General features: G+C 42.5%; 1 protein-coding gene across 10 annotated transcripts in view; it reads left to right on the top strand.

Annotated features, from left to right (window-relative positions):
* The window catches only part of adgrg6 (adhesion G protein-coupled receptor G6), a 165,360-nt gene extending 154,940 nt beyond the window's left edge, over positions 1–10,420 (top strand). For 9 of the 10 annotated variants that reach the window (XM_084031045.1, XM_084031044.1, XM_084031053.1 and 6 more), the window contains one exon: positions 6,844–10,420. In XM_084031045.1, coding sequence (XP_083887171.1) covers positions 6,844–7,046 — 203 coding nt within the window. In that variant the 3' untranslated portion in view covers positions 7,047–10,420. The remainder of the gene's footprint in view (positions 1–6,843) is intronic. The other variant, XM_084031052.1, reaches the window with a different exon arrangement.
* The last annotated feature ends 17,044 nt before the right edge of the window (positions 10,421–27,464 follow it).

Here is a 27,464-nt window from a genome sequence, read left to right as displayed (position 1 = left end):
AGCAGGAGAGTGAGCGAGGATTGGATCGGGACATTTAGCCAATAGTAGCCATGCAGACCGGATGGCTACTATTGGCTAAAGCTTGGCTCAAGTGAAAAATCGTAGACTAGAGCTTTAATGCTTACACTCAGCCAGAAAAAAAACCCTGGAGCTACAAGGCAGCAAGGACCAGCCTTACAGTTATCACTAACAGACACTAGTAGCCAGGGAGGTCAAACACCAACCTAATTATTCTGAAGGGTTGGGACTAAAAAAGGTTAAGAATGAGCAAGCAAAGGTAAGGTCCCACAGCCAAGTCACAACTCTTCTCCATCCTGCGATGCCAGTTCACCTGGACTCTGCTTAGCCTCCTCCCTCTACTACCCCCCCCCCCCCCCCCCCCCCCCAAAAAAAACAAACAAACAAAAAAAAAACCATGTAGTTCTCAATTTAATGACGTTGTAAGGGCACCCTACTCATATTCTTCCATTGGTCAGAACTAAACTGTTTAAGATAGCTTACACGAATGGAAACATTTAGTGGTAAACATAAGAAGAAGAAGACTAGTTTCAATAATATATGCATGAGTTTCAAGGATGACATCCGGGCAGAGCTAAACTGTTAATGTTAGCTTATTCTACCTGGACTGTGTGTTTGCACTTAGTTGACTGCATACTGCTTTGATCAACGTACTGTAATCCATTTTGTGACGGGCGCTGAAGCTTATGTGTTGTTGCTGTAGCTCAAATGCTGATCGTCATCAAAAGTGATGACGGTCTTGGTCTTTCGGCCGTCTACAGTCATCTCGTCTTGTCGAATTGTGAGGTTGGTGAAATTGAAGGTCCTTTACATCAAGGCAAGGCAAGTTAATTTTATTTGTATAGCACCTTTCAACAACAAGGCAGTTCAGAGTGCTTTACCTAAAACATTAAAAGCATTGGAGAAAAAACATTAAAACAAGCCAATAAATGGATATAAAGCAAAACACGGTCTCATAGCAGTTTGTGAAATAGACACACAATTGAAATGTACAGATATGTGTACATGGACACACATTTGTATTATTTTTCCTGTCACTCACAACTTTAAAACTAATAGATTTTAATTGGAAGAATTGTTCATGCCTGCACTCTATTTATTTTCCTTTCAGTCGGGACGACGTTTCACTACAAAACAAAAGTTAGGTTGAGGCAACAAAACAGATGTTAGGTTTAGGAAACGCCTCACTAGCTCCTGTCATTATGTGGAGGCATTTTATTTTCGTTTCCACCATGAAAAAGGATCCTGATTAACTTTCCATATGTATTGTTTTCATGTTAAGCGACATGAAAACAAGACTAGGTGAAACCTCGAAGGCCTATATGGCTGGATCATGTGTGGTCAATGTGCTTAATTGCAGATAAGCTGAACTATTTAACAGCTCAAATAATTTTTTGTTAAACACCACAGTATTTTATTCATGTCATGAATTAATCACATAAACATGACAAATAATCAATTTCTAGTTGAATAGAGCTTGAATGCATTATAATTTAACTTAATACAACCTCAGTTAACATTAGCTATTACCTTTGTCATTTAGTCATTCAGGACTGTGCTGCTAACCGGCTGATCAATTGGCGATGCTTCACTAGAGTTGTGCGGTCTATTAGGGGTGAAGTTAGATTGTCTAGATGCTGGCTGCAGGCGTGTTAACATTAGCTATGACTGCTGTATGGATGCTGTGGGGGATTTAACTTTCAGACTCTGATAAACGGTGAACTCTTTAGCTTGTACTTACTTAATCTGCCGCAGAGCCAGTTATAAGGCTGGCCCTCTGGTCCAGCCAAAAATGGACACTGCTCACTGTACATGAAACCAGTAGATTGCATTCTGTGACTATTTCATTTTTGAAGCCGTCTAAAAGTAACGTTGAGTACCACCCGTCTTCCATGTGCTTTCCATCCTGTTCTCTGAACTTTTAGCAAAATATCTCCAGTTAAACCTGTGACATTAGCTGAGAGCTTCTTAAAGTCTAAATAACATCGCAGCGTGATGATATCCAATCATACTGCTATTTGTACTTGCTCCTAGATTGGGTGTGTACACATTTTGAGAAGTGATCTCTGGATCAAGTGGTAAATTAAACTAAAATATGCCTCCATGAATGAGACTGCTGACATGACTTCACTCTGCCTGGTTGAATTATCCCGTGGCTCTGTAACCCCTTGAAATCACAGGGCCAAGGAGGGAAGAACGCCAAACCAACGACCTCATTTGCAAGAGAACAAAACAGAAAACACCAGGACACAAACAGATTGCCTGGCAAAAGAGCCGATTACTCTGCTCGAAGTCAGAGGTTAATACTGCTGTGGGACCATTGTTGGAGCAAAACTATATGCATATGTGTGTGGAAAGTTGTGTAACCATATCTCAATCCATGTGAGCATGATCAGATTTGTCATGTGTATTGAGATTTGCAAATGGGTGTATTGAGACTGTAACTGCAAACAATAGACCTCATTCACCAAGTGTTCTTAAGAAGAATTTTGTTCTTAAACCCCATTTACGTCGTTTTCACGAAGATTCTGGCATTCACCAATGTTTTCTTATGTGGGATTTCTTTTTGGGTAATAACAAATCCTACAAACTGTCAAAAGCACACTTACACACATTTGAGTGCTGACAAATAATTGGTTATTGCAATTTCTACAGTTCTATAATACTTACGGATTCAAATTATATGAATATTTGTATCATTTGTTATCTTGTTCAATTAATTTTTTCATTACATTCCAAATCATTATGGCCTTATGAAAAAAACAAAGCACTACATTAACACATTAACAGTTCTGTGGGTTTGCGCCTCAGCCAAGGAGCTGCTGGAGAGGCATCGCTCATAGACGCATCTTTGAGTCATTCATTATAATGTCCAGCAACACTGGGCTCTATTCCCATAATGACATATTTTAGTAGGAGATGGAGGATCTGTCCTAACACCTGGAGGTGTCGTTCAATCAGCATACTCACTCCACCATCAAGTGTCCAATTGGCATCTTAAAAGGATGCTGGATGTGTTTGGACACAGCAGGTGGCGCTCTGGTTTACATACCGGAGAAGGTCTCTATAAATACAACTGCTGAAAATGATTTTATTCTTGCAAAAACATTACAGCTTCTAGACAACCTCAGCCAAAGGCAACATCGCCATGAAACACGGTGTAACAAAACAATCCTGACGCACCCCTGGGACCAGACAGCAGTCCTGACCCACCCCTGGGACCAGACAACAATCCTGACCCACTCCTAGGACCGTTTTCTCACGCTTTGAACCCGGTAGACAACCGTCATTAGATTTCCGTTTGACTTTAGACTTTATTTAGGAACTTTCTTAAGAACAAGTTTAAGAAAAAGAAGATATTGTTTAATGAGGCGCATAGCTATAACTTGATATTATGCTGCTTGAAATAGAGGCATGTCATCAGGTATTTCTCAGCAGGCTGTCTGCTTACATTTGATCTTTTTAGACACTTCTGTAAATGTGTGGCGGAAACCTCTGGTTCTGAAAAGTGAAGCCAAAGCTGCCTTAAATTTACATTCTCTCTACTGGCCATCAAAATGGGGTCTGGTTGTATAGACGTCTACTTGAAAATGAGCCAACTTCTCATTGATTATTTATCTCAGTAAACATTGTAAACATGAGTTTATGGTTAAGTATTCTTCAATCCAGCATGATGTTCACTTAGTATATTATGGTCCATTTAGAGTCAAACAGACCAGAAAGCAGACAATGTTTAAGGGTGCGGCTACCTGCTGATTGACAGGTTGCTACCATGCTACCAATGCAGTTAGCTACTAAGATGACTTAGCTGTAAAGTTGACCTTGAATTATGAAGCTTACTTTGTTAACTACCTTCTGGACAGCTGCCCTGAGAACTATACCTTCAACTGTTCGCATTGCCATCGCCAACAGGAACTCTGAAGTACCATAACCCGAGAGGCATTACTCGCACTTCTCCAGCTGGGTGATCGTCTACTTCATTGCGTTCCAAAAGCCCTCTAAACTTATATAGTAATTTAAGAATAAACTATGTTACAACAACAATCATATATAGTAACACCAGCAAAATAACCATCACAAAAGTTTAAAAGTTTCAGTTGGAATCTGCTTTTTCCTCTCAGTGGATTTGCTCTTTGTTGCTGCATTAACCTTTTTGCTAACTTTACTGGATTAGCCTTTGTGTTGCTAGGTTAGCCTTTGTGGAACTGGGTTAGACTTTTTTCTATAGTGACTGGGGTAGCTTCTGTGCTACTTAGTTAGACTTCATGCTATAGCCACTGGGTTAGCCTTTGTGCCACTGGTTTAGACTTTCTGCAACTGGTTTAGACTTTTTATTATAGTTGCCATGTAAGCCTTTATTCAACTATGTGAGCTTTTGTACTACTTGTTTAACCTTTGTGATACTAGTTTAGCCTTTGTGCTACTGGTTTAGCCTCTGTTCTATAGTTATAGAGGTAGCTTCTATGCTACTTGGTTAGCCTTCATGCTAAAGTCACAGATTAGCATTTGTGCCTTTGTGCTACTGCTTTGCTTTTGTGTTAAGTTACTGGGTTGGCCTTTGTGCTACTGGTTTAGCCTTTGTGTTGTAGTAACTGGGTTAGCCTTTGTGCTATTAGGTAAGCCTTTGTGATTCTAGGTTAGCCTTTGTGCTACTAGGTTAGCCTTTGTGTTATAATTACTATGCTAGCCTTTAGCACTACAAAGTTAGAATTTGTGCTACTGGTTTAGACTTTGTGCTAATGGTTACATGACTCTCCACACACATTCGCAATGTCAGCAAAACTGCAGCAAAATACCTTTTTGGCATTGGTAGTGTAACTTGAGTTTTTAATTGTACTTCTTCAGGTAGTGTATTTTTCTTGAAGTACTTGCAACAGCATCTCGTAACATTATGTTAGCCAACCTCTTGCAAGGCCGTCCTATTTTTGAAGAAAAGGCTGAAAACGACATACCCAAAGTAAAATGGTTACTGTTTTTGAACCCTTATGACTACAGGCACAAAGCTGAGCATTCCTGAAAGATAACCCTTTGAATTTTCTTCTGCAGGTGTCAGATTTACTCTAAGTGTTACTGACACTGAGTTACTGAAGCTAAAACATAGTGGAAATTGCATTTTTTTTGCCTCGCCTAAATTATTTTTCTTTTTGAATGAAACAAGTTCGCTGTGGCTGTTATAGATAGGCCTAAAAGTTGAATGAAGCCACAGCCACAAGCCTGACCAACAACTGGTAGAAAGTAGATAAAAAGACACCCAAAAATGAGCTTTGCAAGTGCAGTGTTGTAGGGCAATGTCAGACGGAGCTGCATCTGGAACAAAGTGTTCCAAATGAGATTATGGGTATTTTTAGGTATATAATTCTACTTTTTTGTTGTTGTTTACTTCACCAGTTCTACAACTACTACTAATAAAACCAACATTTTTTTAATGTTTCTTTACATAACAGCCTTCTGTAATGAGACGCTGCATAACTATCATATCTGCAGGTCACAGTCTGACCTTTCTGAGCTGCTGCGCTCTCAGCCTCAAGCCCCCTCCCCCTATGTAACATACCGCTAGAATCGTAAACTCATTGGCTATAAGACCTGTCAGTCAAAAATGTACTCCTCTGCCTATTGGCTCTCTGCCTGGGGATTCTCGTGGTTGGTCAGCCGAGAGCCAGTGAAGCACTGGCTCTCTTGATGGACAGATTTTTCGGCCAATTGGGATCGCAGAATCATCGAAGGGGGCTTGTTTTGTCGCCAGGAAGTAGCGCTACACGGAGTTAGCAAAGTCCGTCATCGAAGAGCGATAACTAGCGATAAACAGCTATAAACAATCTTTTGTTCAGAAACTCACAACGTCAACACATGGCGTGTTATGGATGATTACCAGAGATCGCGTGCTCGTGGGACTAAACGAAGTAGCTACTTTTGTTCGTTGGACTCTTACCGCTCTCTGGATATAAGGATTAGCATGCAACATGTTCTTTATGGACTTCGAGACAGCTCGAAAGGTAGGGAACTCCTGCCATGTTGTTGTTATTTTTCTGTGCACTCCTTGCACACATGCTGTGTTTGCTTTTGATGTGTTTTCCGTGAGCCTAAAACGGCGTACTTTTTCGATTCGCGAGACTCGTAGCTTTCAAATGATGTGTAATATGACTCAGACACAAAAAAATAATATGCGAGTAAACAGAATGAATGCGAAACTACTGCAAAACGGCCCGTCGGCGGGCCTGACAAGAAGACAGGTTTTAAGAGGGACTGTTTTCTTGATTAAAACAAAACCTCAAAACATCTGAACTTCATCTACAGATGGAGCTTGCTCACTTGTCTTAGGGGACTTTAGGGATTTTGGTCACATAACAGCTGGGTTTCTAACTGTGTCAGATCGATGTCTTATTCAGACTTGATGAACCCATTATGATATTTTAAAAGACAACACATTTGCAATACTTTTGTCTCGTGCATGTTCTAAATTGGACCGTTTAGTTTTAAACAGGTGGTGCCAGATATTATTTCACATCTTGTGCCCACATATGAAGAATGTATTAGGCTACATTTTATTTGTCTTACACATTTTGTCCTCACTCACATCCCTCTCATGAAAGGTTCAGGCTGTGCAAATGTAATTTAAACCTTGTCATGTTTTTCTGGCTGTGAAATATTTATGAATTCCTTTCCGATGTGTTGATGTGTAAAATGGGCCTTAAAACATACAACCTCAATTAAAGCAGTAATACTGTTTCCATCACACACTGAGGGACAACCTGAACTTTTCTAATCTTAACAACTGAATGTTTATTGCATCCTTATGCGTCTGTTTCTTTTGCTCCCTGGATGCAGATAAATGTTATTCCAACCAGACCAGCCCAAAGTCGTGCTCTTCTTCATCAGAAGTGGAGCCCAACTCCTCTTCCTCCTCGTCCTCCATCCTCCCCGTCAGCCAGATGATTGACAAGGTGAAAGGCTACTGCTCCACGCGCTCAGACAACTTCTACAAGAACATCATTATGTCTGACAGCTTTGCCCACAGCACCAGGTTCTAGAGCTGTCCTTGTCGTTCCGGGGCAGACCTTCTAGCACATCCCCACCTTGTTTAGGATCTGGCCAAATTGCTTTGATGTCATCCTCCTGGCAGCTGCAGTGACAGGGGAGGCTTCTATTAAAGGTTCCAATCTGAAGCGCAACACTGGAACCCGCCTCACTGTTCTACAGCTGCTCACGATGTTATTTAATGCTTTGCTTTTGTTCTGGAACTGGCACAAAAGTTGGAACATTTTGTCTTCTCAATGTACGCCTAACATTCTAGAACTCTCTGACCATTGAGAATCCGCTGTGTTCTGGAACTGCTAGAAAGGACGGTCTTTAGAATTCTAGTGGTCAGTTCACACCAAACGCCAAGCGATCTTTTTGTATGGCACGATTACACACAAAGTCAATGAAAGATGTGAATAGATGCCAGGCAAGAAGAATGACATAATGGAAATGAAGCGAACATTTACGCTACTGCCACTTCCACATCACCTGATATTAGCTTGAATAGGTAAACCAGCTACTTCGAAGAAATAATATGTTTTGTGCATGTGTTATTGAAAATATATACATATGTTAAAAGAATTTATAACAAAGACCAAATACATTTAGGTGGAGTTAACATGTACTAGCTAGTCTTACACAGTAAATTCAATGTTGTAAGTAGCTTCATTATCAGAACCATGTGGACATCAGGCTTTCTCATGTGGCTCAAAGGTGAATTGCTGAAATGTTGAATAAAAGACCAATTTATTTGGTGACCCAAGTAAAATCTCCTGTGCCCTATCCAGACATGACATTATTTGGAGTGTTGATGGAGCAGCTACAATGTTAGCATAGCTAGAGTGAAAACATGGCTTTGCGTTTGGTGTGAACTCAGCATACGGGCCGTTACAGAAGGTTAGGATTTTGGAACCTTCCTGGCCTATGTCCGCAGGAGAAGGTATTCCAGAATGTTCACTTTTCTCTCTGCTGGCTCACATCCTGCCATCCACACTTTCCCCTAAAGCTTTGAATCAGAATTCCTGTTGAGCTTTTTATTTTAATGATTTAATTGTGTTTCATTCATTTTTAGCAGATGTATGAACCCAACTTTTCAATTTAATTGGATTCTAAAGATTTGGTTTTTGTGACAGAACACTAATTAGATAGAACAGTTTTTCCTCAGTACCAATGCAGCATCTTATACAAATTACCGAACAGCTACATGACTTAAACCAGAGCCACTGTCGTATTGCACTGTCTTGGCTTTGTATGAAAGAGCTGCTTATTAAAAGAGAATATTCTTGCTGCAACAAATGTGGAGCCCAAGTTAGGATAATCTTTGAAGAAATCCCATATCATGGTCTCCTTGATAATTAGGGTTGTTTAGAGAACATTGATGCAATTCTACTGTATCAAGTCAAATTACAGAATAGCTTGACCCAGCTGCCAGATGGTGTAACTACAAGGAGGGGGAGAAGGTAGGGGAAGAAAGTTCTGGTAGGTTTTGGTTTTTTTTTTTTAATACTGTGATGTTTTTATGAACTGTCCGTTTGTGCATGTGTGTGTGGAGCCATATCCCATGTAAATATTGATGGTCTATCTATTCGATGTGCCCTTTTTTTATTATAGTGTTATGTGTCCAGATGGTTGCTTTTGTTCAAGCCTTCACAGGGTCACAGAGGGGTCGTCGGGACTGTACATACAAACACAAACATTCTCCAACTCCTCACGCTGTGCACTTTTCACCTCAGTGGGAAACAAGTGGTGGCAGCAGAAAGGCACAGAGTGTAGGATGGAATAGAATAGTTTGTCTTCTCTCACTTTATAATGTATATTATAAGCAGAAAAGCCCAGGCCTATTGACACACATTTTATATTGGAAATATCTCAACTTTGAAAATGTCTTTAAGGTTTAAAATATCACATATCCAGACAAATGATGACAAAACAGTGTTGTTAATTTTTAAGAATCAACAGGGGCTGTACCAAAATCAATGAGTGTCTAGTGAGCATGACTATACCCTATCAGGCATATTAACTGGCAGCCCATGTGCTAATTCCGGCACGCCAATTATGGTCGACAAGCCTGCCTATCAGTTCTGTTTACAAATAAATATTATTTAAAAACCCCTGCATTTCCTGCTTGCAAGAAGGCTTTTCTACATCTTTGACACGTCTGCTGTCTCACTAACTCATCAACACTAGTGCAGGCGGCTGTTTGATCCAAAAGTTTAGGTTTTGTAGAGTTGCAGGAAATTTGTATTAAATTACAACATTTTTTCAGTATCCCTCATATTTGTTCCACTTTTTAAAACATAACCAGCTGTCTAATATCTATTCTCCTCATCCTAGATCTATATTATCTTATGTTAAGAATTAATAAATGGAGTATTGAAATTGTACCCAATAAACAGAAATTAGTAAAAAGACAAAAAGGTTGTGAGTGGGACAGGAAACTGTCCCGATTTAGCTTTCTGAAAAAAAGTGGCCCCCCGAACATTATAGTTGAATAGCCCTGCCATATATAGCAGACTCAAAGTATGCCACAATTCATCTTGAAACATACATGTACAACCAATGGTCACTAACCAAGCATCACATACCATCATGCATTGCTCTGATGGAAGAATAGAGAGCCGAATGATTGAGATAAATCCATGAAAATAAAATATTTAATGCGAGCAGAGCAACATCGCAAGTACTTTGAATTGATCAATTGGTAAAATATGCTTATTGCCGCATATACTGCTCCTTCACTTTCTACCTTTTACAATGAATGCCATATCTGCGGCATCACTGCTTTTTAATTTAAATGACAACAAATCAGCTTACATTATGTAATTATTACAAAATATTTGTCAGTATTTGTTATGTTTGGTCCACCAGCTGCTGTTGGATCTGGAATGTTTTAATTGTGCGACAGAATTAACGGTGAAAAGAACATGACCAAGGTGTTTTTTTATTTTTTTTATTTTGCAGATGAGCTCACTACACTACACTACATGAGCTCCCGTCTAGTCCTCTACTTAGTCCAACCGTGGATAGAGGATAACGAGAAGGACGTAGAGAATAAGTGAATGATTTTCGGACACAACAAAGATTAACTTGTGATAATATTTACCTTTTTTCTGTTGATACTTGAAATTTTCAATGGTTTGTGGCTTGATAAACAATTAAAAACTAGATTAACGTAGAGTTAAGTTAAGTCAGAGTGTAGCCATCATATCTATATATATCCACATCATGCCTGCTGGAGTGAGGAATCTTTTTTTTCTTTAATCAGATTTGTTCATCCATCAATTGGTAACTGTTTTTTTGTTGTTTTTTTGTTGTTGTTTTTTTTTAGTTTTTTTGCACAAATAAAGTCAGTAAGCCTTCAGTGAAAAACATTCACTGCACAGCTGCCAGGATGATATTATAATTGAAATGGTCAATTCCTCTAAATGACAAAAAAGTGTTTTCCCATGTGCCCTCCAGCCCTTCACATAGTTTGGGTTTTATTCAGCTGGGTTTTGAGAACGTCTGCCACCAGGCAAACAATATGGAGGTGGATAGAGTTTCACTTGTGGTGCTTAAATAATCCAAAACAGCAAACTGAAGCAGCAAAATGTCTTCCCACAAAGAATGTCCTGATTAGTTAGGATAATCTACAGAACATTACTCCAATTGGAATCTGTTGACAGTGCGGTCTGTGGATTATCTGAGCAATCGGAACATTGCGATTGCTGTCAAAGTTATTATGGCACTGCAAGTGAAATGTTTCCATTAACGGCCCGGGAATGGTGACGTGTCTAAAGCATTGAACATCTAAAAACATCAGCAGGGAATAGAAGTCGTTGGGCTACTTACCAAAATCATCCACATTTGTTTATAAGCAAAAGCTATTCAATTTTGTTTGAACAGGACGCCATAAAAGTCCACACTTCCTGCTCTGCCTTAGAAGCAAAAGCAGCCCGTCAACAAGCTGTGATCATAATTAATTTCATGTTTGTAAATGACACTTTGCTAATAAATTATAAGTCAGAAAGGGTGAAAATATCCCCCAAAAATGACATTCCCATGCAAAAAAAAAAACAAACAGCTTTTGATGTAACATAAATACGTTTCAAATGAGTCTGCCAAAGTCCACTTACACTGTGTGGACAATTATTCGGCAAGTTGTATTTTTGAGGATTCATTTTATTATTGAACAACTACAGTGCTCTTGGTCAATTCAAAAAAAGAATTAAAAATTAGGTTTTGGCTCCATGTGGTCACTCTCATCTCATCAGTCCATAAAACCTTTGAAAAATGTGTCTATATTCTTGGCCCAGTGTTGACGTTTCAACTTATGAGTCTTGTTCAGTGGTGTTCGGGTTTCAGCCTTCCTTACCTTGGTCATCTCTCTGAGCACTGAAAACATTGTTCTTCTGGGCACTCCAGGTAGGTTGCAGTTCTGGAATAGGACAACACTGGAGGATAATGGCTTCATGTTAGCTTCATGTTTGATTGTTCTCAAATCTTAAAAAGTATATGTATATATTTTCAAAGTTGCGTTTTTTTTTTCTCAACACGTTTCTTGTGACCGTGTTGACTATTTGCAACAAAACACTTATGGTTCTGTGAACACGCAGAGTCCTGCAACCCTCTGGGAGAATCTTACAATTTTTGATTTTTTCAGAGTTAGTTAAATCTCTTTTTTGGCCCATTTTGCCTGAGGGAAAGAAGCTGCCTAATAATAATTATTAGGCAGTTAATTATTATGCACACCTTGATATCGAGTGTTGATCTCCTTAGGCCACACCCTCCATAATTACATAAATAATTAAATAAGCATTCAAGTTTATACAGCTTGGAGTTGAAAAATATGCATAAAAATGATGTTATGGTCAAAATACTCACTTGCCTCATAATTGTGCACACAGTGTAGAGAGGAGGTCTGTGTGGTGGATGGGTAAAAAAAAAACAGGACTATGACCAGGAGACTGATGTAACTTGTGACTGATGTAAGTACTAAAGTACTTTTGTTGTCTAAACATAACCAAGTAAATTTCTATCTTTTTTTATTTGGTTTAAATTTCAGAAATGTATAATGTGTTTTAAAACCGTGAAGTTTAATCACTGACAGTGGAAAAAGGATCTTACAGTGTTGCCATGAAAATCCTCTCTAACAAGAATGGGCTAACCTAGGGAGATTTATACAGAATTTTACAGAGAACAAGGAGAAGTTGTGATGAGTGGATTTGCATTGATTCAATACATGTCTCTTCCAAGAGGAAGAAACTTCCTGAGAAGACAAAAGGTGTGACTTATCTCGGGGCAGCTGGGTTTCCCTACACAATGTCACAACAGGGGCCATTCATCAGTCCTTGATCAATCAATGTGAGATAAGGATGTTTTCGGAGACGATAATCTCACAAGATCAAGGCAACCGCAGTTTTTAGAGCCAGGTGCCGCATGCACTCAACCGACTGCAAGCCCTGGGGCATGATGGGAAACGCCTGGCTCTGGCCTCATCTAATACCTGATTGCCGCTTAGTTTTGACAACAAACAGTAAGTTTAGTAGAAAATGCAAATTTCCTGTGTGAATCTAATATTTAACGCTGGATCGTGGGCTTAGTCTCATGTTGTCCAATAAAAGTTCAGTCTGTTAACAAACGTATCTCATGTGGTTGATAATATTAATAATAATCATAATTAAAACTGCAAGCAGTGTTGTGACGGGCCCTCGCTCATATTCGGTCGTGGAGTACCTACGGTCACATGGCATCGCGCCCGCCTACCTGTGCTTTGGCTACCTGTGCTTTGGCCGCCTCCTTGTGGCGCAAGTTTAGACACAAGCGATCGACATTCAAAGCCATCCATCTGTCACATGCGGCCGTGGAGTGCCTGTGCCCACATGGCAGTGTCGCAGCCGCCTACCTGTGCTGCGGCCGCCTCTCCGTATTGCAAGTTCAGACACAAGCGATTGACAGTCAAAGCCATCGACATTTAGGTCATTTAGCAGACACTTTTGTCCAAAGCGACTTACAATAAGTACATTGGTCAAAAGAAGGAAACAAAGAAACCACAACGTATCATTGCCAATAAAGTAAGAGCTAAAAATAGAACAAGTGTTAGGTCCTCATCTGAGTAAAGTAGTACCTTAAGAGCAACAGTGCTATGATCAGAGTGCTATAGGTAAGGTATTTTTTTTGGGGGGGGGGGGGGTGTTAGTGGGTCATGCTATGTAGAGTCGAGGTGAAGTCTGAACAGGTGATCATCTATCTCCCTGACTGCTGTCTGAGGTGCGTGCTAAGTGTGGAGCAGACGAGACAATGAATAAACTCATTAGCAGGTGTGGAAAGTTTCATGACTGTTGATCTGGGGTGATCCAAAGTGAGACTACAGTTCAGCCACAGAGCTCACACACATGTCCATGGCCTCTTGACATCTCTCCTCCCTCCCCTAGTGTGACCCCTCCTCCTCCCCCTGTGTCCTCTCTGCAAACTGAAATGTTGTGTCATTGATAACTATGGACTGATTCAGCATGTGACAGAGCCCACTCATAACAAAGGTCACCCCCTGGACTTGATCATGTCCAAGGGTGATCATTTCTAAGGTTGTTGTGACTGACGTTGCTCTTTCTGATCATTCCTGCTTTTTCTTTGAGAGTACTATCTCTGTGCAGACAAATGTTCAAAGAAAAGTAATCAAAAAACGGTATATCACAGAAAACACCTGTGAAACATTTATCCAGGTGTTCTCCTCCACACCCTCCCTCCCTTGGGTCTCAGTAAATGAGCTTGTTGACAATTTCAATGTGAAAATCACAATTGGTGAGAACAGAACGAAGAGAGTGTCGGAAAGCTGAACGTAGGTGGCGTAAAACAAATCTTCAGGTTCACTATGATATCTATAAAGAAAGACTTAGAATCTACAACCTGGAACTGAGAAAAGCAAGACAATCCTTCTTCTCGGACATCATTGCCAAAAACAACAATAACGCACGGACCTTGTTTGCTACTGTCGACAGGCTAACAAACCCTCCTGTGTCAGTAGCCCCTGAACTGCTTTCCACCAGGGCTTGCAATGACTTTGCCTCCTTCTTCACAGAAAAAATCCAGAAAATTAGGCAAGCAGTCAGCGCCTCCACATCAGGTGCAGGACATGTGTTGTCCATGTTTCCACTCAAGGTCAATTCAGAAACCATGGCACAATTTCATGCGCCTTGAAAACTGCTGTTATCAAGCCTCTTATAAAAAAGAACAATTTAGACACTTCACTAATGAACAATTATAGACCAATATCAAACCTTCCATTTTTGAGTAAAATCATCGAAAAAGCAGTTTTTAAGCAGCTAAACGACTTTATGTTAATGAACAACTGTTTTGATGTCTTCCAGTCAGGATTTAGACCACACCACAGCACCGAGACAGCTCTTGTTAATGTCTTCAATGACATCCACTTAAACACGGACAATGGTAAAATTTCAGTCTTGGTATTACTTGATCTCAGTCTGCATTCGACACAGTCAATCACAACATACTCCTAGACCATCTGGAAAACTGGGTGGGACTCTCTGGCACAGTATTAAAATGGTTGGGATCCTACTTGAAGGACAGAGACTACTTTGTGTCTATAGATAATTACGCATCTGAGCGGGAAAAAATTACATGTGGAGTTCCCCAAGGCTCCATTCTGGGTCGTCTTATGTTCAATATCTACATGCTTCCACTGGCTCAGGTCATGAAAAACAACAAAATATGTTACCATAACTACGCAGACGATACACAAGTTTACATAACAATATCACCAGGGGACTATAGTCCAATTCCAGTACTGATTAGATGCATTGAGCAAATCAATAATTGAATGGAGCAGAATTTTCTCAAATTAAACAAAGAAAAAACTGAAATCATTGTTTTTGGAGCCAAGGAAGAACGGTCAAAAGTTAGCACCCAGCTTCAAGCGGTAATGCTAAAAACCACAAACAAAGCCAGAAACTTAGGTGTAGTCATGGACTCAGACCTGAACTTCAACAGCCACATTAAATCAGTTACAAAGTCAGCCTACTATCACCTAAAGAATATATCAAGGATTAAAGCACTTATGACTCAGCAGGATTTGGAAAAACTTGTCCGTGCATTTATCTTCAGCAGGCTTGACTACTGTAACAGTGTCTTCACAGGTCTCCCTAAAAAGTCCATCACACAGCTGCAGTTAATTCAGAACGCTGCTGCTTGAGTCCTCACTAAGACCAAATAAGTGGTCTTAGTGAGGACTCCGGTTCTCAGGTCTTTACACTTTCCTCTCTGTCAAAAGAATTTACTTTAAAATATTACTGCTGGTTTATAAAGCACTGAATGGTTTGGACCAAAATACATTTCTGATCTTCTGCTTAGCTACGAACCATCCAGACATCTCAGATCATCTGGGACAGGTCTGCTCTGCATCCCCAGAGTCAGAACCAAACATGGAGAGGCAGCCTTCAGTTATTATGCACCACATATCTGGAACAAACTTCCAGAAAGCTGCAGGTCTGCTGCAAATCTCAGCTCTTTTAAATCAAGACTGAAGACTTATCTGTTTGCCGCTGCCTTTCAGTAATCAATACTATCTGTGAACTTCTTATGCTGCACTGTATTTTCTATTCCTTGATGTTCTTGTTTTTAATGATTTATTTTTATTTTATGTTATTATTATTGAATTTTAAACTTTATTTTATTATTGGTTTGTTTTAATGAGGGTTTTTCTATGCATTTTAATTTTGCCTTTATTTTCTTTTAATCCTTCTATTTTTTTCACTTTATTGTATGACATTTTTAGAATGTGAAGCACTTTGAGACTGCCTTGTGTATGAAATGTGCTATACAAATAAAGTTGCCTTGCCTTGCCTTGAAATGAGAGGATCTGGTCAAAAAATATCCAGGTGTCGCTTTTACTTGGAAAAAGTCACAAAATCAGTGACATATCCTGTCGTTAGTAGGTGGCGCTCTGACTGTGAGTCAATATTATAGTGCAGACGTGTTCAGGGTGGGACTCTAATCAAGCATGGAAACTTTGGAGCAGATCAGAGAAGAAACACTGGAGTTATAATAGTTTTGATGTTCATGGCAAAGGTTCAACTGACAGCTCTCTGAGGTGCATGTGAAGTTTGGAGCAGATCAGACAATGTATAAAGTCATTAGCAGGTGTGGAAAATTTCATGAGTGTTGATCTGGTGTTAAACAGTGACAGAGGTCAGTGGCGCCGCCAGGATTCAATTTCAATGTACGCACAGAAACGGCAAATACAACAACAAATGGAAAAACACTTTTTTGAGACAAAATCTAATGTTTTCAGTATCAGTGAAATCAGTAGCGTATATCATGGTGATAGGCCCCGGTGCAAATATTTTTTTTGTGCCCTCCATCCCCGCCCTAAACACAAGCGCACGCTTGTGAGCACTCCACGCACGCACACACACGCTTGGACACACACGCACGCAGTATGGTATGATAACTCTCCCGGCCCGGGGAGAGAGACATGCATCAGCTCGGCCCACAGTGCTCAGCAGCAGAGAGGTGACGAGACCAGAGCTGAGCTGTATTGTGTAGTGGAGAGGGGCCAACACATGCTATGCGCAATTGCGCGCACACACGGGCGATCGTCCTCTCAAATGCGGCTGCGTCTCTCCAGGTCACTGTGTGAGAGAAAAAAAAGCTCTGACTTGCTTGGGCAGACGTTGTTTGGTGTCACCCGCTGATTTGCATAATTTAAATATCTAGCCCGCTGAAAAAAAAAATTTGCTTAAATTTTTTTTTTCACCTTCAAAAAAAGTATGCCCAGTGCGTACAGGATTCCGGCTGGCGGCGCCACTGACAGAGGTCACATCTCCATGCCTTCCTGACATCTATGAGTCCCCTTAGTGTTTCTCCTTTCCCTCCACCAAGTCAAGTCAAGTCAGGTCAAGTTTATTTATATAGCACACTTCATATGAATACATAGATACAATGTGCTTTGAGAAGAGGAATGACATAAACATACATGCATACACATGAAAATAAAAACAATAAGAAGTGTTTTAAAAACAAAGACCTATATTCATTAATTAAAAGCTGAGGAAAATAAAAAAGTTTTAATTCCCTTTTTAAAAACGAGCACTGATTGCAATGACCTTAACTCCAGTGGTAGGCTATTCCAGAGTTTTGGGGCACAGTAGCTGAAAGCACCATGTGCAGCATTGGTGTTGATTCTGGGGGTTAAGAGAAGATTTTTCCCGGAGGACCATAGGCAATGCGCTGGATCATAAAAAGAAATCAAATCGGAAATGTAGGGTGGGGCAAGGCCATTGAGTGATTTAAAAACAAGAAGGAGTATTTTGAACTCAATTCTCTGTTTTACTGGGAGCCAGTGGAGTGATTTAAGAACAGGGGTGATATGATATGATAAAATGTTTTTTACCATCTTCGTATTGGCTCTGTGATTGTAAATGACACCACCATTTACAGTCACAGAGCCGATACGAAGGTGGTAAAAAACATTTTTTTGCCCACTTCCTGTTGACTAAGGCGGTTGGTCCAAGAGGCTTTTTTGTACATATCCACATGGGCTATCTAGGAATAATTATTTTGTGTGTGTACGCCCAACCTAGAGGGGGGGCTGTTACTCAGAAAAAGGGCATAAAATCAGTCACATTTCATGTCGCCATTAGGCCTTTCCAACCATATATCCAATTTTGGTATCAATTGGATCAACGGTATAGTCCAAGTTAGATCAAGTACAACCCCTGTGAATGGCCAAAAATGGCAAAATTTAGAATTTTATGGGAGCGCCCCACATGACTCGATTTTGATGAAAATCGACATGTTTGTTCTTTAAAGCTATGTCAACATAGGTTTCGAGTTTCGTGATGATTGGCCTAAAGGTTATTGAATTATGCTAATTGCGTTTTGGTGCCACAACCCTCTTATGTTCATTGGGCGATATCTACTGAATAAAACCATATTTCTAAAACCTTTTTGGACCATGACCCCAGCCAGGACGAGTATGCAAACTAAATTTCCTCCAAATTGGATCAACAGTGTTGGAGAAATGCACATCGGGTTTTTCATAAAATCCAAGATGGCGGAAAATTTCGGAAGGCGGACTTTGGTACTCCAAGAGGATTTTTTGTAGAGGACACTTGTCTGAACGTGTGCAAATTTTCATGTCAATCGGAGTTATGGTGTGGCGGGGCTGGCCAATGGCCACACTAGGTGGCGGTAGCAAGCAACTTTTTCATGGCCGAATGCGAAACCGCTACCATATTGTAATTTCCTGTAATTTCTACGCACACACCAATTTTGGTGAGTTTTTTTTAATGTTGAGCCCTCCAAAACTCAAGTTACTTTCGCATAACAATAAACCGTACAATACCAATAGGGCTTCGCAACCCAACGTTGTCGGGTAGGAAGACAAAAAAAAACAACGCCAGAAACACACATTTAATATAGTACAGTATAACTGTCAAAATGAATGTGAACTGATACTGTTGGTGGACTCATTTCATAAACTTAAACATCAAATTTCTTAAAAGCTCTTTCAGTGCGCTAACTCCTACAGATACAAAACATTTGACTGCTAGTCTGACTCCCTCCTCTGGGAACCATCCATCCATCCATCCATCCATTTTCTACCGCTTATCCTGTATTTAGGGTCACGGGGGGGCTGGAGCCGATCCCAGCTGTCATTGGGCGAAGGCAGGGTACACCCTGGACAAGACGCCAGTCTATCGCAGGGCCGACATGTAGAGACAGACAACCATTCACGCTCACATTCACACCTATGGGCAATTTAGAGTCACCAATTAACCTATCCCCATCTTGCATGTCTTTGGACTGTGGGAGGAAGCCAGAGAACCCGGAGAAAACCCACGCTTACACGGGGAGAACACAGAACTCCACACAGAAGGAACCCAGGCCAACCCGGGAATCGAACCCAAGACCATCTTGCTGTGAGGCGAGAGTGCTACCCACTACACCACTGTGCAGCCCTCTGGGAACCTTGAGTAAAATTCTCATTGCATCATTGTAGGCAACTTGTAACTTCTGCATGCTGGATTTTTTTGTAAGAAGACTACAGATGGGCAGTATAGAGTGGTGTGCAGTAAGCTTTGAACAGAGCCACTTTAACTTGAGTAGAACAGCTTCTAAACTTGCGTTCTATGGTGTTTGCCTGTGCATATAACTTACAACACTGTCTATTTGTCATCATCACTATTCATATCATCTGCAATACAATGACCAAGGTATTTAATCTTTTTGCAGACCTCAAGACAATTATTGGATAGTTTGAACACAGGGAAATTAAGCCATTTATCCTGTTTCGTAATGCATATTAAAACAGCAATTTGCTGGAATTATATTTTATATATCGAATTCCACACCATAGTCAGAGCATATATTAAGAAGCTCCTACTGCCCAGCACTACTCAGGCTAAAAGTAACAAGGTCATCTGCATACATACGATGATTCACCAGCATGCCACCAATCATACAGCCAGTTTTGCAACCATTCAGTCTCCTAGACAGTTCATCCATATATAAATTACATAAGACAGGGGACAAAATTCCTCCCTGCCTAACACCATTGGACACTTTAAAGGGGGCAGATATGCTACCCCCCCATTTGATGTGCATCTGCTGGTGGGCATACCAATAGGCAAGAACCCTCACAATATACCCAGGCACTCCCCCTTGCTTTAGTTTAATAAAGAGCTGTTTGTGATTCACTCGATCAAATGCTTTGGAGGCATCAATAAAACACATGAGAACAGTTAAATGTTCAGCCTTATACAAATTCACTATTTCCTTAAGAGCATAAATACACATGTCTGTGCCATGTTTTGGCTTAAATCCAAACTGATTACCCAGGGAAGAGATATACCCACTCACTCTATCAAGGAGGATTCTTTCCATTGCCTTGATAAGATACTGGCCAATGCTATAGGTCTATAATTATCCAGCAACCAATTTTTCCAGCTTTGTCCTTGATAACTGGGACAAGCAGAATGGATAACATTGACTCTGGTAGTATGCGATGGATCATCAAACCAGTAAAGTTGATTGCTAGGAGGCGAACAGGCATGAGACTGGAATATTTCAGATGCTCTGCAGTTATTGAGTCCATACCACATGCTTTGTTGTTAGGTAATTTCCATATGGCATCAAGTCCCTCATGTGTCAGTATACTTATTGATTCATCACTGATAGCAGAGTCCTCCACATATAGATCATGTTTTAAACAGTTAAAGAAGGAGCTATAGTGCTGTCTCCATAGTTCAGCAACATTATCTTCTCCGGAGACTCCTTCAACAGTACAAGGAAGGGAAGATTTACAATTATTGCGGGACCTCACCTCCTTCCAAAAGTCAGTGAGATTGTTGCTCATCATTTTACTGGCCATAGAGTCAGTCCTCATGGCTTGCTCATTTCTAGATATAAAACGAACAGCATACTTAAGCATACATCTGGCATTGGCAAGCTTTTTATTCTCAAGCTCAGGACCTTGCCTAGGTCTCCCAGCCAGGGCCCAAAGTTTGTAAGCTTCCTGAGCTTCAGTATGATATGGAGCTACATGCTCATTCCATCCTGGTCTAATATTATAGGCCCTGTTTCTCCTGTGTTTTTGAAGAGGTTTACCACCCTCAAACAGAGCAGCCACTACATCATCATACAAAGCACATAGGTTACTATTGTGTTCCTCAATCTGACAGTTAACATCCTTACACAGAATAGCTTCTCTGGACAGATAAACATTACTTAGATATTGGTCTGTGTTAGTATAATAAGCCAAAAAAATCCTCTTCAGGAAGAGTTGACCAGTCTAATTTAGTACTCACATTACCACTGATAGCATTGTTGTTGCTGGCTGTAGATGGTTATTCTTCAATGTTAATTGTGAAGGCCAAAGGTATATGGTCTGTTAGTGTGACCCCATACTTAATACCCATATTCTCTTTGGCTGCATGCCCATCAGCTGTACTAAAACAATGGTCAAGCCATGATGTAGAGTGCCAGGCTTCACTTATGTATGTATAGCTTGTAACAGTTCACGCCCCTTATTTAATTAGACGCTCGCTGCCACAACGCACAAATAAGGTTTCGGGAGGATTGGTTGTGCAATGTTGCGAAAATTATGACCGCTGTACCAACTAACGAAAACCAACGGAAGGCCTGGCCTCCCTATCAGTGACAGGAATGGAAAGAAATATTGCACTTACAAACGATGAAACCACCATATGCATTGAATCACTTTATATTCAGTTGACACCGGTTGCGCGTGAAGGCAGGCGCGCTGACACGTAATGTTTTGTTTTTTTTAACGGCGAAATTGAAAGACACTCAATTGAAAGACACTCTTAACACACGCTCAACCCTTGCAAACCCAGCGTCCATACACCCCAAATTGACATAATTGGCATAATATTCAATGAGCAAAATAACACACACCCCAGCCAGCGGCTTATCGGGGCTTAATGTTTACCACATTCACAAGGTCCACCTTTAGTTTGTCAGTCGACCAACGAACACGGTAATTTACAGGACCTACTTTTTTCTCTACCTTAACAGGCCCTGACCATCTGGGTGCAAGCTTTCATGAGTTTTGTGTGTGCGTGCAGTGTGTGGTATGCAGGCGTGCCAGGAAGAGGAGATTTGTGTATGAGACGCTCTAGAGGGCCTTTGATGTTACGACCCAGAGTTAACACGGCAGGGGTCACGCCAGTGGTCTCGTGCACTGCGGTGTTGATGGCGAGGCGGAATTCAGGCAACCATCTGTCCCAGTCCTGATGGTGGTCTTTCACATAGGAGGCGATCATGGGTCTCAGTGTTCTGTTCACCCGCTCAGTCAAGTTGGTCTGAGGGAGGTACGCCGTGGTGAGCTTCTGGGTCACGCCCCAGGATCCACAAAGACTTCTCCGAAGTAGAGTACCTAGGGCAGTGCATGGAGAGTTCTTGAGGCAAAGGCAATGACCTGCTCCACGCCCTCAACGGTCTGAATCAGGACAGCACCTAGGCCAACATCACTGGCATCACAATGCACTTCAAATGGCAGGTGAGGACTTGGCTGAGCAAGTACTGGGGGTGACTGCAATAGTTCTTTGAGGTGTTCAAAAGCGTCCTGGTACTGAGCAGACCATTCCCAAGGGACGTCTTTTCTCTTGAGGTTGTTGAGTGGCGTTGCGGCATCTGCCAGTCTTGTAAGGAATTTGTGGTACCAGCCCACCAACCACAAACACCTCTGTAGGCTTTTGAGGTCGGTGGGTACTGGATAGGCCTTGATGGCATCGACCTTGGCCGGATCCACCTCAACTCCTCTTGATGAGACAATGTGTCCCAGGAAGGTCAGCTCCTTCTTGAAAAGATGGCACTTTTTTACATTGAGCGTCAGGTTGGCCTGGTGTAGCTTTTGAAAGACTGCATCAAGGTCCTGTAGATGTTGTTGCTCTGTCCTGGAAAAGACGATAATGTCGTCAATGTAAACAAAGCAGATGTTTCCTCTCAGATTTCCCAGGACAGTTTCCATCAGCCGCTGAAAGGTGGCACCGGCGGTGCGCAAAACGAACGGCATCACCTTGAACTGATAGAGGCCTCGATGAGTGATCATGGCAGTCTTCTTCTTGCTATCTTCACTCATGGCGACTTGCCAATAGCCACTCTGGAGATCCAGTGAGCTGAAGTACTGGGCCCCTCGCACAGACTCCAGAATTTCATGCACGAGCGGCATTGGATAGGCGTCATGGTGAGTTTTAGCATTGAGCCCCCTATAGTCCACACAGAAACGGAGTGACCCGTCTTTCTTTGGGACTAAGACCACTGGGGAGGCCCAAGCCGATGATGACGGCTCAATGATGTTGTTACTAAGCATCTTGTCAAGATGTTCTTCAATGATGGCTTGCTTTTGAGATGACACACGGTATGCTCTTTTACGCACCGGAAGCTCATCAGTTGTCAGGATGTTGTGCTTGAAGACATTGGTGATACCAGTGTCCTCTGTTGGGACCTCACCATTAGGACTACACAATGCGGCCTACAAAAGCCTTCACATGCAGTCAGAACAAAGGAACAAAGGAGATAAAAACTACAACCGCCATTTTAGTTTCACCCCGCACCAAGGTGCAAGTGCAACGTCACACAACTGGTGCCCTATTGGCTGACAACCACAGGTACCCCAGGGGGTCCCCGGGAGCAGCCGTGAGCTATATAAACCGGCGCTGCCTTGAGATCTCTCTCTTCCATCGCAACACAACGTTGTAACAGGCGGTGGACTCGTCCACCGCAGCACACCGCTGCAACAGGAGACTAACTTATAACGTCTGCAGCGTTTCCTTTGTCCTAGGCCACAGTCTTCTCCCCGATCTCGCTGGACGAGCGACAGACTGTTTTTCCCCGTTTTCCGTGACTCGCCCCTTTTTCTTTTACTTGTTTTTGGATCCTGAGAGATCGCCACGACTGCGCGATTATCTTTGTTTTTGCCTGCAGAAGAGGAACAAAACCGGTTCCTGCATTCCAGCTACCAGCTCCTGTCTGACGTCAGCTGACCAAATCGCCAAGCCGTGATTGTTGCCCGCGGAAGGAAGAAACACGAACTGTTTTCTTTATTCGAGCTTGATCAATGAGAGGAAAAATGGCCCGCTCTCGTCTGGACTTAGCCAACTCATCACGTCCCCCGCTGACGCCGGGGACTCACGAACTACCGCCGCCGCCCGCCATCGCCGGGACGGACTTGCAGCCTACGCAACGACACCAGTAAGAGGCTATCAGTCTGGGCAGAGACATAAGTTTGATAGTGTAGGATATGCTTGTAATTCTTGTTAACGTGTTTTAAGTTTTGATCACGGACCACCGAGTCCGTTGCTTTCTGTGTTGTTGTATTTGAATGCTGATTGTGCACCCACGCCGCTGGGTTTCATCTCGGTAACAATGCGTGTCCAACCTCGGACACATTCACAAGCTCAGTAAGTGATCTACCATCAGTTAAAAGACCGGGGTCCCGCCGAACAAACGCCAGTTCATTCACAGGCTCCCGTGTGATGGTAATAGCTTACTGATCCCTTGTGTATTACGCTCGCATTCTCTCTCTCTTTGTTCTGGCTAACACACATGCGCACAAACATATACCGCCCCCCTCCGCCAGCTGTTTCCGTCTCCGGACGCTAAGGACATAGCTCCATCTGGTGGCTGTACCCGGCCATCTCTCGCTCTCTCTCGCTCTCTACACACACACACACACGCACATGCACTCCACGTGTGTCTCTTCCTTTGTTTAGCTTAGCTTTGTGTGTTAGGTAGTTAGGTAATAAGGCTTTGTTAATTGCAGTGTTATTGATTGTGATCATTATTACTGATTTTAATAAATCTTATTATATTACAACTAGCGGTCTCTTGTGCTTGTTGTGTATATGTCACTGGATAACAGCAGGTTGTGAAGGCTAGTGCTTGAATTTCACGCCTTTTTAATTGTTCGATTGTTTTTATACTTTTATGCCAATGATCACGATGATTGGCATGTGAGTATAAAACCTTTATATTGAGACTGAATACAGTTTTTGGTTATCTTTTCCCTGATCCCAGGGTGGTGCCCCGTTTATTCATGATTATATCATGATAATATATTAAATATAATTATTAATATCGATAATCATATTGACATTAATAATTAGCTGTTGATAACCAAATCTGCTCCTGCTACTACCCCAACACCTCTGTCCACACCGAGGACCACTTCTGCAACAGAGGTCTGACCACCTCTGGTTGAGCCTCAGACAGTGAAACTAGAGGTTGTGGGTTGGAGTCTTCAATCACTACTGCATAGAAGTAAGCCGATGGGTCTGGGTGATTCCACTGCAGTGCGTCACGAGATTTATGGAGAAACGTGTGTTCTTTTCCTCCTGGCAACACGTATTTCCCTAGGTGGGGCTTCAGAGTGATTTGGCTTGTGCGCATAAAGTCCAGGCCTAGCAGAAGAGGCATGCACAACTGGTCGTCTTCCAGGATGTACATGTTCACCGTGCAATGGGCATCATTAAGTGTTAGCAGCAGGGTGGTTTTACCTACGGCTTTGCTCTCTTGCCCATTGGCCATTATGAACTTTTGGTGTTCTTCACACAATGTCTCACCTTCTGCCTTGAGGTGATTCTACAGGGTCCGGCCCATCAACGAATATGTGCAGCCTGTGTCCAATACAGCGTCGCCCTTCGAGCCACGGATAGCCACAGACACCACCAGAAGAGCTGGAGAACCTAACATGACCCCGAAATCCGCCTTCTTGGATTCCTGGTCAGCCGCTGGCTTCTTGTTGGCTTTCTTGAAGGCCCGATCGGTAGGGTTGTTTTGTTGGACACGGCTCCAGTAGTCCTTTGAGTGACCCCAGTGTCTTTCAATTAATGAGCCCACCTTCACCAGCTGTTCGACAGTGGACACAATGCCCCGTAGGCCACAAAACGTTAGCAACAATTGCAAAATAATACTTCAATCCGAGTCTCCGAACGGGCCACCAGCTGTAACAGTTCACGCCCTTATTTAATAAGACGCTCGCTGCCACAACGCACAAATAAGGTTTCGGGAGGATCGGTTGTGCAATGTTGCGAAAATTATGACCGCTGTACCAACTAACGAAAACCAACGGAAGGCCTGGCCTCCCTATCAGTGACAGGAATGGAAAGAAATATTGCACTTACAAATGATGAAACCACCATATGCATTGAATCACTTTATATTCAGTTGACACCGGTTGCGCGTGAAGGCAGGCGCGCTGACACGATGGGCCCTAGTTTCGTGGCGCAGCGCAGGGCGGCGCAGGGTGGCGGAGCCGGCGTAATGCAAGTTTCGACCCGCGCAGCCTTGCGCACGGTCAGTTTGGCAGTTTGGTGGATCGCCTGCGCCAAGATGGGTGTGGCGGCGCAGCAGGGGGAGGCGTCACAGATTCAGCTTGGCGTAGCGGAAGTTTCGTGGCCTCGCCGAGACTGCGCTGAAAGCTCGCCAGCTCCAACCTGGTCTACTCTTGGTGCAAGGCGCAAGGCGTAAATAAAGTCCATTCAGTCAAGGCGAATCACAGCTGGCGGAGTGGAAGTTTGGCTGACGGCGCGCAGTGCGCACACGTCACCGAGACCTCACAGGCAGGTTTCCACAGTTCCAGGCACATTTAAATGCAAAAAATAATCACAACAAACACTATTTAATGCAACTAATTGAATCAGCACGTTAATTTATATCTATATAGATTGTCCCGTCAGATCAAAGGCGGATGGCACGCGTAACGGAAACTCAGCCTCTCGGACCAAAACATCTCCCTCTCTCGCTCCTGTTTTTTATAATATCGGCATTGTTATTATTATGATACGCACGCACAGCGCGTGATGCGCGTGGTGGGAGCGGCGGCGCTGCTTCTGTCATCGGGTTGTCAAGTGACGGATCTGGCACTGAACCTCCCCTAACGCATTAAAGGTGAGGAGAGGAACTTGCGTGATGCGCGTGGTGGGAGCGGCGGCGCTGCTTCTGTCATCGGGTTGTCAAGTGACGGATCTTGCACTGAACCTCCCCTAACGCATTAAAGGTGAGGAGAGGAGCTCATTTGATTGGTGAAGATCTGAATCGGCTGTATTAATCCCAGTCCACACCTCGTCTCCTCCTCGTCTCCCACTCACGCCTTCTTCTCCTCCCTCTTTCCCACTTGCGCGGGTGGGAGTGACAGGAGGTGTGCCTGCGCGAGCCTGGGCAGTGCACGAAACTTGCAAAGTCCAGGTGGACACACCCCGTCGGCGTGGCGCAGGTGCGCTGAGAGCTGACTGCGCCTGGTCTACGAAACTAGGGCCCGTAATGTTTTTGTTTTTTTAACGGCGAAAGCCGACTCGTTAACAATCAATTGAAAGACACTCTTAACACACGCTCAACCCTTGCAAACCCAGCGTCCATACACCCCAACCCTCAACCACAAAATCCAACCGTCCAAAAACAAACCGAGTCCTGAGTCCAAGCATGAACTCCCGGCAAAAGAACAAAAAAAAAAAGAAAAGGGAAATGTTTGCCTCACAGTCTGAAGAGACGCCACCGCGGGTATCCTGTTACGCGGCGCAATCCCTCCATGAACGCACGTCAGAAAAAATGTCCTTGTCCTGCATCACTCTCATGATCCCCCAAAAAAGGTAATCCACAAAAACAGTTAGATTCCGACAGGGTCACGGTATTTTTCCAGCAGTCGGCCCTCAGTCGTGCGCAGGTTCCCCGTACCAGATTTCGGTCAAGCATTTCCGCCCCCGGGGCAAGCGCTCTTCCCGTCCCCATATATAGACAATGGCATAGAAGTCCGGCCCTATCCACCAACGCGCATTCCACACACTTGGCCGACCATTAAATTGACATAATTGGCATAATATTCAATGAGCAAAATAACAACACATATTTATCATACATACATCATACTTCACTGAAGCAGATCAGATCTTTAGCAAATAGTGAGTGATTCT

The sequence above is a fragment of the Eutrigla gurnardus genome (genome assembly GCF_963514095.1).
Source record: "Eutrigla gurnardus genome assembly, chromosome: 16".
NCBI lineage: Eukaryota > Metazoa > Chordata > Actinopteri > Perciformes > Triglidae > Eutrigla > Eutrigla gurnardus.
Note: the sequence above shows the minus strand (reverse complement) of the source record. Positions and strands in the feature narration are given on the sequence as shown.